The sequence below is a fragment of the Phodopus roborovskii genome, unplaced genomic scaffold, assembly GCF_943737965.1.
Source record: "Phodopus roborovskii unplaced genomic scaffold, PHOROB, whole genome shotgun sequence".
Taxonomy (NCBI): Eukaryota; Metazoa; Chordata; class Mammalia; order Rodentia; family Cricetidae; genus Phodopus; species Phodopus roborovskii.
In genome coordinates, this window is record NW_026125295.1 from 1,065,361 (window position 1) to 1,082,052 (window position 16,692).

At 41.3% G+C, this 16,692-nt stretch overlaps 1 protein-coding gene across 12 annotated transcripts in view; it reads right to left on the reverse strand.

The window, feature by feature from the left end:
* The window catches only part of Arpp21 (cAMP regulated phosphoprotein 21), a 155,412-nt gene that overhangs the window by 60,674 nt on the left and 78,046 nt on the right, over positions 1-16,692 (reverse strand). For 8 of the 12 annotated variants that reach the window (XM_051201418.1, XM_051201433.1, XM_051201450.1 and 5 more), the window contains 4 exons: positions 14,223-14,260; positions 12,479-12,538; positions 8,337-8,566; positions 4,421-4,654 (listed from right to left, as the gene is read on the reverse strand). In XM_051201418.1, the coding sequence (XP_051057375.1) occupies positions 4,421-4,654; positions 8,337-8,566; positions 12,479-12,538; positions 14,223-14,260 (562 nt within the window). The remainder of the gene's footprint in view (positions 1-4,420; positions 4,655-8,336; positions 8,567-12,478; positions 12,539-14,222; positions 14,261-16,692) is intronic. The other 4 variants (XM_051201489.1, XM_051201468.1, XM_051201497.1 and 1 more) reach the window with 2 other exon arrangements.

Genomic DNA, 16,692 nt, shown 5'->3' on the forward strand with positions numbered 1-16,692 from the left:
AGTGGAGGGACAGAACTGACTCCCACAGGCTGTCTTCTGCCCTCCATAGGAAACAGTGTGGCATGCCTATGTCCCCAATAAGTGCTATAAAATAAAACATAACTGCAGATACCCTCTCCCTATAAGGAGTTTATAACTATCTTAGTACCAAGGAAAGTCACATAAGAAATAAAACTGTTATAAAGCCTTGAAATCAAAGCATGTCTGTTTTCTACTCGATAGAATGATAACGGGGTAGTTTTTGCTTTCCTACTGTCTAGAAGGCATGCATGCAAATGTTAGCAAATCCGGTAGGCAAGAATTAACCCAGCCCTTCAGGGCATCTTGACAGACAGTGCACCAATGTCCCAGGGCACATTTCAGTATAATCTGAAAGCACTTTGGATAAACAGAAGCTGGGAATCCTGATGAAATTCTAGCATTGTAGAAGCCCAGGGGGAACATTTGCCAGAGATGGTACTGAGAGGTTCTCCAGAGTGAAGACCCACCCCCCCCAAAAAAAATTGCTTCACCCTTACACAGCCATGGATTTGCACAAGATGAAGAGAAAACACCGTGACAATACAGCTGACAGGGCTAGAGTGTGAGTAAGAGCTGCCTGTTGGCATTTTTGGATTGCAGTAGAACCTCTGCTAAAATTACTCAAAGGAGGCTGGGATCCAGGACAGGACAGCTGGAGGAAGATCATGGCAGAGAGTCTGGACTTGCCTGACAGAGAGAGCATTGGGAGACAAAATGCTTTGGGACCACTCACTCATCCAGGTACTGACCATAGCCGAGTGAGAATGAACGGGAGATAAGTCTGTGGTCAATACAAATTTCAAACCTGTGGAAGAGGTTTCCATAGGTAGGTAAGGGTACTTGCCAAACAAGTGTGAGGATCTGAGTTTGAATCCACAAGAAAAGCTAAGATGGTTGCATTATTGCCTTTTACATCAGTGCTGTGGGAGGGAGAGACAGGAAGATTGCGTTAGCTTGCTGACCACTAGTCTAACTACAGGTTCAGAGAGAGACTCTGTCTCAAGGAAATAAAGTGGAGAACAATAGAATGGATGTCTGACATCCCTCTGGCTTCTGTCCATCCATGAGTACACACCATACACATATACTGCCTCCCACACACACATACTCCCATACACCCATGGAATTCCTTCATAGCTAAGGCTATCCTTGGGCGGGGCACAGGCACAGGAACACACAGGAGGGTTCTCAGTATGCCCCATATCTAGAACATGGCAAGAGTTAAGCCCATAATACAAGCAAAGGATGTTACACTCTTTGATTCATGTAGCAGATACATGACTGGGACATACATGTTCATGTACCACAAATCCATCAGCAAGTCAGACAATATCCCTTGTAGGAGTTGGCTCTCTCCCTTCAAACTTGATAGCAGGTTAGGCCTGGCGGCAGGCACCTTTACCCACTGACCCAATCTTGCAAGCTCAGCCAATTCTACTTTCATGCATGGACCACATCCTCAAATAGATGACATTGGGTGAGAAATCTCTGGATTATCCAGATAAAGACATATGGTGGCTGGTAGGGACTATTTCACCAGTAACTATCTGGTATTTGCATTGTATTTAGAAGTCTGTCACTCACTCTAGGGAATCAAAAGTTAAGTAATTAATTTATTAATTAACAGTAAGTCTTTACCCACAGAGTGATTTAAAATATGCTAACAAGGGAACTTGCCCAAGGGCATGGGAAACAAGGTAATAAGATACCATTGGTGCATAACGTGAAAGTATTTGTGTCGTGTGCTTGTTAAGTTATGAAGAGTGATTTGTCAGCCATGGTGACAACAGTGAAGGATGAGTTTCAGTCCAGAAGACAGTAGATGTCATTTAAGAATCACATGATAGGTGTCACTTGTGTTCTTACATGCACACACACACACACACACACACCAGTTTGCAGTATGTATTGTATAATTCAAATACATGCATGCATGCATTTCCCTTTTAAGATTTTTATTAGTTTTCATGTGTGTGTGTGTGTGTGTGTGTGTGTGTGTGTGTGTGTGTGTGTGTGTCTGGGGTGAGGGAGGGGTGCCCACAGAAGTTAGAGATGTCAGTTCTCATAGAGGTGGATTTGCAGATGTTTGAGAACAACCTGACCCAGGTGCTGGGAACCAACTTTGGTTGTCTTCAAGAATAGTGTGTGCTCCTAACCACTGAGTCATCTCTCCATCCCTGCATGTATATATTTTCAATCAACAGCAATAAAGTCACTTTAGAAAGAAAAGATATGCTTTCTTTTGTATGTGTCTGTGGTATGTGCATATTTATGTTTGCATATATGCGGGCATAGGTCTGTGTGTGTGTGTGTGTGTGTGTGTGTGTGTGTGTGTGTGTGTGCCATCTACCTAGCCAAGAAATGTGATTTCTCACCTCCCATCACTCAGCTGTACTATAAAATACAATTGCCTTGGTCTTTTCCTGGGGGGGTAGTTCAATGTCTAGCATCTGTCAGAGCAGACTAAGACCTGTAGAGAAGTCATTCAGCAGTGCCATTCCTCCAGGTGAGACCCTTTCTCAAAAGGAGATGTTTTGATAGCAGCCTTAAGTTAATGCAGCCAATGAATGATAATCAGGACTTGGTACCAGCAGAATTCTATTTCTTTGCTCAGTAAGTGAGATTACATATGATAATATAACACAACGGACGAAAAGCCATACAATCATTGCTAATAATACTCTACAAACATTCTGTTGTGCCTTCTTAAAGACACTCCAGAATTCTGCTTAAAGCAAATCAGACACACACACACACACACAGGAACAAACAAACAAACAAAAACCAGATGTTCCGTTACAGCTCCTTTCTGTAAGCCCTCTACCAGTCAATAGCGAAAGCATTACGGAACAATCAGATCATCCTTCAGTCAGGGCCCAGAGTAGTGGATATGATACTGGTGTCCTTTAATTTCCTTTATGAAGCTTGCAACAATCCCAATAAAACTGGAGCTGTTCAGAAATGCTCCTCAGAAGTACCCAGTCGGAGGCTTTCAAGTGGCTTTCGATAAAATGATTATGGTTTCTGTTCTCTCATACTTACGGCACTTTCAGAGCATCTCCATCAAATGCCATGCTCTGAGAATGGGCCATATGCTTTATGAGGATGTGCAGTTACTATGGGAGCTATTTTACCACAGTTCCCATGTTGTGCTGAGGACCCTAATCACCAGTACCACTCTCTGTGTGAGCAGATCCAACCAGATAGATCACTCATGTGAGATGTTCAGCTGCTGTACTTTCAGGCTTAGATAACCGAAGTAATACTCTATACATTAGAGCTAACCATCAGATTCCTTTCCAGGGAACTCCATTCCTTCTGTCTACAAATAAAATAAAAACCTCTTAGTGCTAGGTGTGTCAGCATAGCTCTAATAACCTTCTGGACACCTAGCTTTCTGTGGTGGGGAGACTTCGGTCTGTTTCTTGGGGAGGCTGGAACACTTCAGCCAGCAAAGTTCCCGTCTTTCCTCAGATCCTAAAGAGTGTTGACAAAGGGGTGGGGGGGGGGCTAGGCAAACATCCTTAAAGATTCTCTTCAATTTATCTACTGAGGTTGGGTCCTCCATATCCTAGGCTCTTGGTTGTTATGTGGAAGTTATCTAGTCCCTTAGGGAAATTGGCTATTCCTCATAGAAAAAACCTTAATTATGGAGAGGACAGTTTCCCAGCCCTATTATAAATAGCCTGGGTCTATTATCCCCATGTGGAGCTATTTAATGGCTTGTCATTAATCTCTTTACTCATGTGGGCTCCTCTAACTCTGCAGGAGCTGGGTAGAGTTCTATAATCTTCTACAATCAGGGAGCTGGGGTGGATCCATGGGATGCCTTGCATTCCTGAACGCCTTTGAGTGAAAGCTGCATCAGATATCACATTAAGCGTGAGAAAAGTCAAGTTTTGGTTGGTATATCAGGACAGTGTTGACTCTGGTCTTAGGTCCTCAGAATGAGATAAAACTCTCCGTATCTAAGGAAGACAGGACTAAGAGCAGGGGATGCTGCCTCAGCTGCTGCCTGTTGTCCTCATCATCTCCTTTCTCCTCCTTTTCCTCCTCAACACTTTCTCTCCTTCCCTCCTCTCTGCCTTTCCACTTCCTCCTCCTCCTCTCCCTTTTCAGAGCTGGGAATTAAACTTGAGGCCTTAGTCATGCCAGGCAGCTGATCTACCATGGAGCTCCAGCCCTAACCTTTAAGAAATCTCTGATCTATATGAACGCTGATGCATTTATACACATAGCTATAATCCAGACTTCCCCAGACTCACCACAAAGTAGTCCCCACACTCTGCCCTCTACCCAATAATTTTTCAGAAAACTGGATAGCAGCAAATTTCAACTACCAAACAGAAGAACAAACCTTTAGTAATGTGTGTCCCCAGTGGAACAGGGGAGGACTAACCTGTGTGTGGATTAAGAAGGATGCTTCCAGGTGGGATACCAGTTGCTGTTTCAAGTGGAAGAAGGATGTAGCTGGTGCTGCTGGGAGGGACCTGTCCCCCCATTCCGTTCTCTGCATAGGGCATACAGCCTGGAGAACCAGCTGCCACACTAGAGGTCAGGGCTGTGCTCTGCAGAGGCGGGTGGGTGCGTGACAGCGATCCCGAGGAGCCTGCACTGCTGGAAGACTCAGAACCTGACAGAAAGATATAAATCAATAGAACATTGCTACCCAGATAGTCAGATATCAAAAGGCTAATTCCTTTGTAAGGGGACATTGGAGAGTTTGAGCTGTGTGCTGAAGGATGGGGTTAGCCAGTGTTCATTCCACACCTTGAGCTTGTATTTATGCAAATCTCTGCTTCCTATTTCTCAGGGGTGCCGATTTTTCTAGGGAGGGGTTGTTAAAAACAAGGAAGAAGGATGACGAGGAAAAAAGAAGAGAATGATAGAAGGGGATGAGGGAATGAAGTGCTCTAGCTGCTCATGAAGACAGACAGACAGACAAACACACACACACACAAACTTTTCCCCCAAGACCAACTGGTTGAACAGTAGCACTATACTGTAAAATGTAAAACTTCCTTTTACTTCCATCAGGTTATTTCATCCACTAAACCAGCTTTATTGACATATGTTTTATGTACCATAAAATCCATCTTTTCTCGTGAGGAATCTAATAGCTTTTAGTATGTTGCTGAAGTAGTACTAACACCACTACTATTCCATTTTAGAACATTCTCATTACCCCAAAGGAAGTCAGTAGGTTTTCGAAGTCACTAGTTAATCCTAAATCCTTGCCCTAACTCTACATACATAATGCCTGATTTAAAGCCTGCCTTTATATGTTGTCTGTTTGGATATTTTTCATAAATACAGTTGTGAAATAGACATCTTGCTTCATGTAGTTACAATAAGGTACGAGGCTCATACACATTGCACCATGCATCAAAACTTCATTTATTTACTCCATTCAGCTCTATTAATGTCAGAGGGAAAAATAAAAAAACTATGGCGTAGATATATGTATGCATAGCATACCCCATGAGGCTGGTTCTGATAACCCGTGAAATGGTTAAATGTAAATGGTTAACATAAAATATTAGTAATCAAGAAAGGTGGTGTCCTCATACTTTAGCTGCAGGACATGGAGCAGTCAAACTGGAACTGAATTGGAGGATCCTTTCCTGGTGGCCAGTTTTTCAGTGTTGGAAGGTGCTATAAGGATGCTAACAGAGAAAAGTTATCAAGTATCCTCCTGACTCGAGAGCCTTGGAGGAGGCAGCATCTGTGATATGACTACTCTTTGTGTCTGTGATTTTGCTTAAGTTGAGAACACTGCTCTCAAGCTCAACAATGGGAGAGAATGACAACCATTGTTGTCTGTCAGAGGCACAGCCAGCAGATAGTGTGTGTCTAAGCTCAGGCACACAGCTGAGTGCAAGAGAACAAGACTGCCACACAAGGGCCATCACAAGAAGGTACCCAGGGTCAGTGTGACAGCATCCTTTGCCTCCATAGACTTGTGCTGGGATTCTGGCAAACAGCTCCAGCCTTGAGCGACCCCATGTTTACAATTCAGGCAAATCCTCTATGCTGATGTAGGGCAATGTCTCCAGCATAGAAAAAGTCTCACTATCACTTAGCTAAAGCAGGAACCTATTCAAAGAGGAGAGTAACTTAAACATCCCACTTTCAGAAGGCGCATTTGGTTTCTGAACGACCTTAAAAGTATTCAGCTCTGCTCCAACAATGAGAAAATAAATCAGAATTCTGTTCCTGAAGCTGACGACAGCAAAACTGGCAAGTTTACTTCATACAACCATCTTGGGAAGGTTTAAGATTGTTTTGACACCCTCTCTTGATCTCCTTTAAAAAAATTCTTTTCTCCTTTCCATGTCTGCACCTTGACAAGCTTTCGAAGGCAGACACTTAAACTAAAAGAAAAAAAAATGTCTGGAGCGTTTATAATCCCTAATGGTTCTCCAAAAAGCGTGGCGTTTTAACATTCTTGAAGTGTCTTAAACGCTTCCGAAAGGCTGTGCTTTGGAAGTGACAGGGGTTTGCTTTGTGGAAATGGTGATTAATTTTAACATGGTAAGAGCTCTTTTGGGATGCTGGAATTTTTAAGTGCACCATTTAAGGTACCTGCTTTCTGCATCTTAAGAATTAAAACTGTTTAACCTTTCTCAGTTTACAAAAGTTCAAGTGCACAGCAGTGGTTTGTGTGGATTTCAGATGCTGTGATAGTGGGTTAGGAGAGCAATCAATTAGAGTTGGAATCAAGAGCTTAACAGCCAGTGAACAGAGCTCTCAGGAAGAGGGCACCCACCCACCTGCGCTCTCCAAGGAACATCGCAGTATGTATATAGCAACATCTCTGAATAAATGCTATTAATTTGCCTTCTATGTAGGAAAACATGAGATAATTTCTTAGGAGGAATTTGTCAACAACATAATTACTCTAAACTGTCAGCATAAGGGACCCAGATTTTGTGCAAACTCCTCTCCTGCTCACCATGATCCTGGAAAAGTAGTCAGTACGGGGCAGCAATGTCTAAGCTTCAAATGGGCTTCTCCATTCTCTGAGCATGTGCACACACACACACACACACACACACACACACACACACACACACACACACACACACACACACACACACACACCCCACCATCTCTTTTTCTGAGTATAAGCATCAGAAATCAGTGTTTGTTACAATTCCTCAGGCACCATCCAGCAATCTCTTCACACATGGTGTCTCTGTGTCTGGGAGCTCACTAAGTATGCTAGGTTGACTGGCTCCTGAGAGCCAGGGATCAATCCATTTCTTTCTTCTCACTGGTGAGGCTACCAGCATATGCCACTAGGCCCACTTTTTACTGGGTCTGAGGATCGAATTTCAGTTGCTTTGCTTGCAAAGCAAGCAATTCACAGACAGAGTCAAACTTCCCAGCAGAGAGTCCACACTGTTGGAATGAAACACCACCATGTGATTCTAGGCGTTCGAAAGCTGTGGTTCAAGCGAATTTTCTAGGTTGCTCATCACCACTTCCTAAACACTTTGCACATTCCTTAAGCTGTCCATTAAAATATCACTGTTCCCCCGGAGGAATAATAAAGCAGAAATCACAAAGCAACAAAAAATTACCTTCACTTCTCTGTGAAGTTTGGAAAACTAAACATCCCAGAGATTGACCTTCTTCATCTACAAATTAGGGACAGAAACATTCCAAGGCCATAATAAATGTAAATGGGCACTGATTGGGCCAGTGGCCCTTGCAACATGCCATATAGGCAAATTGCTTTGCATATATTGAAGCCTTTTGTCTTTCTAATGGGCATGAAATGTAGGGATGTCATCATTTATATACCTCAGAGGAGGAAATAGATACATATAGTTTCAATAATAGCAGGTCCAGGATTAGAGGTACAGTGTGCTAATACAGGAACCAAATCTATTACTATTTTAATGACCATACAAGGCAGCTGCACTGAGTATGTCATAGCATTGCATTCAAAAGCACTGGCTAATTTTTGTTAAATATTGTCATTGCATTTGCCAAGGTAATCGCCTTTCTTTAAAAAAAAAAAAAAAAATGGTGTCACTTAAACAGTAAGTAAGTCAGGTTCACAAAACTGCTTTTGATAACTTATATTTTACCAGTAAGGAAACTAAGGAGTAAGAAACTTAATGGTGTGCTTAATGTCTGTGGCTAGCTAGAAAGACACAATAGCCCAATTAAATAGCACCTCCTGATTACTAGAATGGAATTAATATTCTTGCCATTAATTAATTCAAAATTGAGAGAAATGGAGAGAGCTTGCCTTTGTAGAATCCCAGAAGCAACCGGGCAGGGACTCATTAGGTAATACCTACCTGTTTTGGACAGTTTCCCAGCACTCCGGGTACTGGATGTGCTGTCGCCCCTGGTCAGCACCGTGATGCCCCCAAAACTTGCTGTCTTTGTCATGGTGGGCTTCAGATTGCGGTTGGAGCTGTCAGAGTCTGTGCTGCTCCAGGCCCGCTGCTGGTCGGACCACCTGAGCTCAGTCTCTGAGCTGCTCTGCCGGCTCCCAGATGCTCTTCCGGAGCTGTCTCTGTTACCCCTGCATAGCCACCAGAGAGATTCATGGAGACAGCGTTATGTGTCTTGATGAGGTGTGTGGGCCTAGGGGCCCTGAGTAGAATAGTGTCCTACACTCTTCTCATTAACTCTTTAAACAGACCCCCCCACCTCCAACAATGTTACAAATACCTGGATGACATAAAGACACAAAACATATGACACATGGCACACATTATACATGAGAAAACCAAGCCCAGAGACACTATGGTCCCTCTGCCAGTGAAGGAGACACAGTTAGAAACAAGTGATATAAAATTTAGTGTTAACATCTCTCTCTGAGGGGAAAGAGGGTATGCTGTCCTGACTCGAATCAATAATGAATTCATGTTCAGAAGTAATTATCGTCTTATATAATTCTAAAAATAATTCCCCAGGAAAGAAGTTATTTTTTTCTTCTTTAGCATTAAATAATTGGCCTTGGGGAAAAGCTATTTATTAATTAATTTCCCAATTTTATGTTATGTATGGTATCTTTGTTCAGCAAGATTTTAACAAAAGAGCTATCAGGAAATTACTGTAGAAACTTACACTAAGGATTTACCCTGAGAGTTTAACCTTACACGTCTAGGGAAACAGCTTGTTAGCCCTCTTGGGTAGAAAAGTTTATGAAAACAGGGCTGACATGATACTTTGGCATGAGATTTTCCCAGGGCATCAGCAGAAATTTCAAATGCCTCCTGAAGTGGAAAAGAAAATACCCATTCAAAAATGCATCTAACATAATGGAAATTACTCAAGAGCTGAAGCTGAATTTCAAGAGAACTCCAGAGTTTCTTCAAGGAATATGCAAAATTGAATGTTTTGTGTAAGGAAATTTGTAGTTTCATTGGTTTCCAATCTCCTTAAGGAATAACTCTGTACATGTTTACAAGGCTTTTGGGTTTTGTTTTGTTTTTGTTTTTGTTTTCTGCTGAAATAATGAATCATTATAGTTCCCTAGAATTTTCCTGGGGTATAAGTGGGTGAAGGGGGCATGGCTCACAGGTAATAAGTGTAATTGTAACTTTACATTGGTATATGATGTGATGTCATCAATGCTTGAATCAAATCTCAATCCCTGACTAGAAGCTTTGTTTAAAAACAATCCTTTGAAATCAATAGTGTCCTGTTGAGGCACTAGAAGTATATGTAGGCATCTGATAGAAATACTTCAGCCCAATGAGCAGAAGCAAGTGAAGTTTTAGCTCCTGTTCCAACTTAATGAACCTTTTGTTTGTGTCTGTGAAGACTGAGAAGGAAGATGGACCTGAGAATTAGTAAAGGCAATGGGAGTTTTGAAACAAGGGAGGGACTGAATAGAGAAGTCAGAGAATAAAAAGCATTTTTATGAGACATGGTGCATGAATATACCCTCATCAAAGTTTTCTTTCAATGTCTATTGTCAGAACCTTGGGCATAGCTAGTTTCAGATGTAATGGGTACCAAAGAGGAGACTTGATATATAAAGGAAGTTTCTCACCAATATCCAGGTGCCTTTAATTTACACACCCTTAGACATGTAAGAAACCTGTTGGAGCTATTGTAGAGGAATTGGTTCTCCAGCCCAGTTTGTTCCTCCAACATCCGAGTTCAACTTCATTCTTTTCTTGTATAATTTTGATTATATTGGCCCATCTTTAACAAAGTGTAGCTAAATCATTCTTTAGCAATTATAAATGAACCAGGATGGGATAATAATCTCTCCTGTAGATGATCTGGAATACTCATTATAGAAAAATATTGGCTAGAAGATCTAGGGTGGTCCTGAATGAGGCAGAGAGAACCCCTCCAGATGGGGATGATCATTTATTCCATCACAGATTTTGATTCATTTATTATCCCTTCTATTTGTGACTTGTGACTTCTGCACCTCCATGTCAGAATATAGATTTTCAAAAGTTCCAATGTGGCTGAGAGTGTCTTCACAAAGGAAGTGACCTCCATTTTTCCTGGGTTGTAGTTGACAGCCTTTGGCATGATAGAGCTGTTTCCAGTAACTCTATGAGCTCACTAGACTTGAACTACATCTCTTCATCCACAAAGTGACGTGAAATACTCTTCTATGATACCAGCTCAACTCATCCTAAGCCAGGAGCTATGCATTTTTTTTAAGGGGGAAATTTAAGTTTCTAGTTTTAGGAGATCCCATAAATAAAATTCAAAATTAAGATATACAGTTATTTATGCTTTGTAGATATGTACAAATTTAAATATTACTCTTATTTCTCTATCTATTGGCTATTTATCCCAATAAGAGCAAGCTGGGTCCTAAAATGAATTCCAAGTCTACTTAGTGTAGAATCATGAACATTACAGAAAAGTGCTTGCTCAAATACCTTTCCACTTTTAAAATTTCTGCTTGGTCCTTCCCAACCAGCATCTAGGAAAATAATGGTCACTGGATCTGGTCCTTTTGTAGACAACTAGGATTCAATTCCACGATAGTCATGAATCAGATGTACATTTTATGTTCTGTTTCTCTGCTTATTGATAATTGCTTACATCTTCCTTCATTTCTGAAAATTTTTCTGCAAGTTAGGGGGTATATGTACTCAGAACCACCTTTACAAATGGTCAATGTGCCCCGAGTTTCTGGGACTTAGTGACCAGGGTAAGTGATAGACTCCATATTGGGATTGTTTCTCTGATTATACCATAGCTCTGCCATGAGGTGACTTGGGAGTGCTGTCAAAGAAACTGGCTTTTTAAAGGCTTATGTGTAATCTGTATCACAGAATGTGTGAATTCAGGGTCAGGGCTTCCAAAGGAGAAATTCAACATCATTCTCTTAAGCATGCAAAAGTGCAAAAGGGAATATCTAATGATGCGAAAGGAACTTGCTAGAGCAGTGTTCAGTCTGGGAAAGTTAGAACTGTGCAAACAGGGTCCTGTTTATCTTTTTCTGCTAGAGCCTGATGGAACAAGAGACCTCCACTAACGGTGAAAACCTCGATTCAAAATGCTAGCAGAAGGCTTTGTACAAGCACACAGGCAGTCTGCTTTTCTTCTTTTCTGAAATTTCTAAGAGTCTGTTTCTTCTGACAGAGATGAACTGGTATTTAGAAATGTATGCATGCACACACAATAGATACTGAATATTTAAAATGTTTTATTGGTGTGTGTGTGTGTGTTTACCAAGTACTGTGTGTGTAGTTCAGAAGACATACAGGAGCCAGCTCTCTCAGCTGAGTCCTTAGGATTGAACTCGGGAAATAAAGTTTGGTGGCAAGCACCTTTATCCCCCGAGCTATCATGCAGGACCTGATACTGCGTGTTTTTAATAACACTGCCTACAACTGGCCTTATAAAGCATGTCAGGCAGACATTTAAGAGAGTGGTGAAAAAGGGGGGAGGCCCCTTTGTTCTCACAGAGGGGTTAGCCTACCACAGAACTCACAAAATAATTGATTCCTTCCCCTGACTCCACAGATCGTGGTTTAAATAGTCCATCAAAACAAAAACCAATTTCACAATTTCCTTTTAGAAATTAAATAGGTGCCTACAGTAATGTTTGAAATACAATGATGGACATCAGTGGTTTAAAAACTACCACCCTAATAGGGTTATCATCAATTTAGTTTCCAGTATTGGGGATGTATATATAATTGCAGCCTTCCAGAGAAATTGTAACTCTGCTTAGTTTGCCAAAGTGGGTTTGAAAGTGCTTAACCAGTTTAAACAGAGAATCACCTACATAAAGATGCTTCTGGGAAGAACCCAGAAGGAGAATACACAAAGTCATGGCTTCCCAGTGCTACTTGTCACCCTGTCTAGTTGTGTAACAAACGCTATGAGAAGAGAACTGAACAGATTTTATTCCATGAACAGAAATATTGCATACTAACACTTATATTTCACACGGATTCTGCCACATCATCTGAAAACACAGTTTATAAAAGTAAACCATACCAACCGAAAGAGCTGTCTTTTCTTATAGGTCTCATTGCATATGTGAATGTCTTCCTGGAGCCTACTGGGAATAAAAACATGATGTTTATGACACGAAGCCTAAGGGTATGCAGTGCCCTATGCGGGTATGCAGTGCACTTCACCACAGCATGTCTTGCTTGTAAATCAATCCCATGCATTAGGATTTACCTGTGGGATGTTAAAATCTGTATGAGTAAATTCATGGCAGCCTATCCTATGCTAGACAGAGGGTAGAGAGGCAGGGTTGTGAACACAGAAAAGATGCTGCTAGACACAGGATAGAAATTCAATAAAACATTTGTTGAGACTTTCCTTAAGATTACTCTAAATTTATTTACTAATCCTTTGAATTTAATGGAAATACTAATGTTCCAGAAGTGTCCAATATACAATTTATTTTTCCCAAAGTGACATTCAATCTAATGTTTCCTTTTTGGACTATCAGGACATGTTCATATAAGCAATAGGCAAATATGACAAGTTTTTACAATGTTGAATAGGATCCAACTTGAATAACTAGATTATTTAAGAATCAATGAAAAGGATTAGGGGATATTATAGGGAAATGATTAATTAGATTACTTAGAAATGTGTTTTCATAGAAGTGAAATATCAATGTCTCTGGCATGGGTGTAAAATTTTGAAATGCTTTAGGTCATCGACAAGAAAATCAATTATGGACTCTAAATTTACTAAAAATGGGAAATTGTAACTGTATGGAATGAACATGTTTTACCTTTTTTTTTTTTTTTTTCACCTAAAAGAGGTAATTCTCTCAACATGTCCAACTGCTAACACAGTGACCGTTTCCTTTTGGATTAGTTATGTCTAATGTCCAGTTTAAATTCTGAGTGTTCACATTTAATCAGACTTAACAGGGACAGCCTATGCTGACACCTGAAATCAAATTAACAGCTGCTTTATTTATGAATCCTGTGTTTCTAAATCAAGTTCAGATTTTGATTACTCTTAAATGTAGTTAGTACAACCCATGTAGCTTCCTTCATTTTTGTCTGGGATCCACGTAACTGAATCATGGGCGCATTTTAATAGCTGTGACGGTTTTAAACTGTTTCAGAAGGGTACGTTCTGAAAGGTTAGGTTTAAAAGGTTTGCTATTAACCCCAAGACATTCTATAAGTTCCATGAACACTGTTTCTCAAGCACCTCCCTCTGGTAAAGTATGACAGTATCGGAGTTAAAGTTTCCACATCAGCCCTTTTGGGAAGAGATGGAGACTTTTACAATTTGAAATTGAAAATCATAGTAATCTGATTTTGGGGAGCATAGCTATTTAAGGTGATAAGACATAAGAGATGGCTGGATACACTTCTAGAAGCCTGGCCAGTAAGTGGGAGAAGCTGCACACCCACCCACAAGGACTCCACTCTTATCCCGTGCCATGGTTGCAGGGTTTACATCTGAGAGAGAGAGAGAGAAAGAGAGAGAGAGAGCCGGAAACAGAGACTTGGATGGAAAATACTTATGCCTCTGTCTAAAAGTAACTAAGAAAACTTCTTCCCCCAACCAAACCCTTTTTAAACATATCAAGTAACATATATGTGAATATATGTGTGTATACATAGATATATGCATGTTCTCATACATATATTCAAGTACACACTTATATATGCAATACATATGAACATGAGAATGTAAAAGACACATGACAAACCATTCTCCTAAAGACACACACACAAAAAAAAAAAATGTAAATTTCATTTTACCTGTTGTCCAAAAACAGGTTTTCCTGGGAGCAAACTGACTGAAAAATAAAAATAAACAAAAGGCACCATGTCAGATGTGCTGGATTGGTGGGGCTCTCAAAGCCTTGCCTGATTTTAAAACTACTGTCCCTTCCTGGGGGAAAAAAAATTAAGAAAATTATGTACAAAAGATGAGAATTTTAGAAGGAGAAAATCAGGTTAGAGTCGGTCGTTGGCAGGGTAACCAGTTCTCGGCAGCACAGGGTGTTTTCCCATCAGGAACTCCTCAGGGAGGAACAGATTAAGTCCCAGGTCAGAATCAAGGTCAAAAGAGAACTTTGGGGGAAAGAGCTAGAGAGACGGGGGACTGGAGCGTTCTGAGCAGCCATGCAGCGGTACACACCAGTCTAGGGCACAGGTTCAAATCAAGACAGGAGAAGCAGATTTGACCCTCCCAGGGACAGCAGAGCTGTGAAGCCAGACCCTGAAATCCCTGCCTCAGTGTGATACATCCTCATAGAAGAGAGAGACAGACTACAGTCTCTCGAAATTGAAGACATGCCATCAATTATTAATCTGAATAAAAGGAGGGGGCAGGACAAAAGACAAGCATTGGCTAATTGTAACTAATTAATAAATGCTTCCAAGTGTCTTTTCTCTGGTTTTTCACAGAGAAAGCCAGCAGCTTTCTTGTTTCTCTTCCTTCACTGACCTAACTCTAAGGAAGTTAAAATTCTACCATCTTTCTCTGCTGAGAAAAGATGGGTTGGGTTGAATTTAAACAAAGAAAGAGAATAAATCTGAGTAAAGCAGAGACATGCTCATTTAACAGCAGACTGTGCCTGGGAAATGATACAGAACTAATTTCAGTGTTAGGTGTTATCTGCCTGTGCATCCTTTTCTGTTACAGACTTCAAAATGAGTAAGTGACTTATAAAAGGGACAAACAGGAACCTGACAGGTCCACTTCACTACAGAAATAGCAATGACTCTCCGGCAATTCTTTGCGCATGTGTGCACATATCCATGTACGTCTGTGTACATATGTATGTACATGTGTGGAAGCCAGAGGACAAGTTAAGGTGTTGCTCCTCAGTGGTTGTCCATCTTTTAATCATTTGGCTGGTTGCTTAAACACTGTGTGTGTGTGTGTGTGTGTGTGTGTGTGGACATGTGTGTGGACATGCATGTATGTGTGCATGCCAAGATGGGTGTGCATGTGGCGTTCAGAAGGCAAGTAGCAGGAGTTAGTTCTTTCCTTTCTTCGTGTGTGTATTTGGGCCTTGAACTCAGGTTGTTAGGCTGGACGACAAGTGCCTGTACAGCTGGTGAGCCGTCCCACAGACCTCCACCTTGCGTTTTAGAAATAGGGTCTCTCGCTGACATAGAACTCACCAAGAAGTCTAGGTTAGTTGGCCAGAGACCCAGGGATCCACCTGTTTCAGCCTCCCTAGGGGGATTATAAACATTTGACATCATGACTCATCCTTTCTTGGTTGAGTTGGGGGAGGGGGTCAAACTCACGCCCCTGTGCTTTGCCAACCAACCGAGCCGTCTCCCCAGCCTCCGACAGCAATTCTTCAAATTAAACGTGCAATTTGTGAAGCCAGCACTCAGAGAGGCAGGCCAGATACTGTTTTCCACTTCCATTCCCACAGTGATATCACTTCTTTCCACTAAGCCAAAGGTTCTGTTTAGCCATGGCATCTCCTCAATGGTTGGGAAGAAGTCAGTGGGCTTTATAATGTTACCAGCAGGCACTGGAATGGGAGACTCAACCTATTTGAGGAAGTTGATCAAAGACATTCTGATGTCTTCAGGGTTTTTAACCACAACCCATCTTGACTGGGGGAGGGGGGGAGAGATGGGGTGGGCGGGGAAGAGATTAAAGACTTCAGTCCTTTGAATGAAAAAGCAAAATACCAATAAATCAAAGACATTTGTCCCCAAAATGTCCTTCAAGAGTATGCAACTAAGTGTTTAGAAACAGCCTCAGAAGCAGCCTCCCCACTCGCATAAGTGAGACAGCTACGGGCTGTGACTCAGTAGTTGGTGGAAATAGACTTTGGAAAAGGGAGTATTAATAACTGGAACATTTAATGGCAGAGAAAGATGAAAGTGTCACAGTAATTAAATACAACATTTAAAGCTGTCACTTATATGCATCCCCGAATATTTAAAAGGCTCCTTTATTTTCCAAAGAAGAAAATGATTTTGCTTAATGGATTAGAGTTCTCCCCCCACATCCCACCCCCACTGTGCCCAGAGCCTGGGACCTCTCTGCAGCTCTCAGAGGACAGACCTCCACACTTGCTGGAGGGTCCAGCAGGAGCCTTGTGGGAAACACAAATGTCTTCAGCAAAATACCTTCCAGGCAAGTCAGGGATTTCTCAAATATCCTGCCTTGTTAACCAGTCTTCCCAAGGTTAGAAACATTGGGTGAAAAAGACCAGAAAATGAGATCAAATTCTCAGCAAAGAAATCATCATTT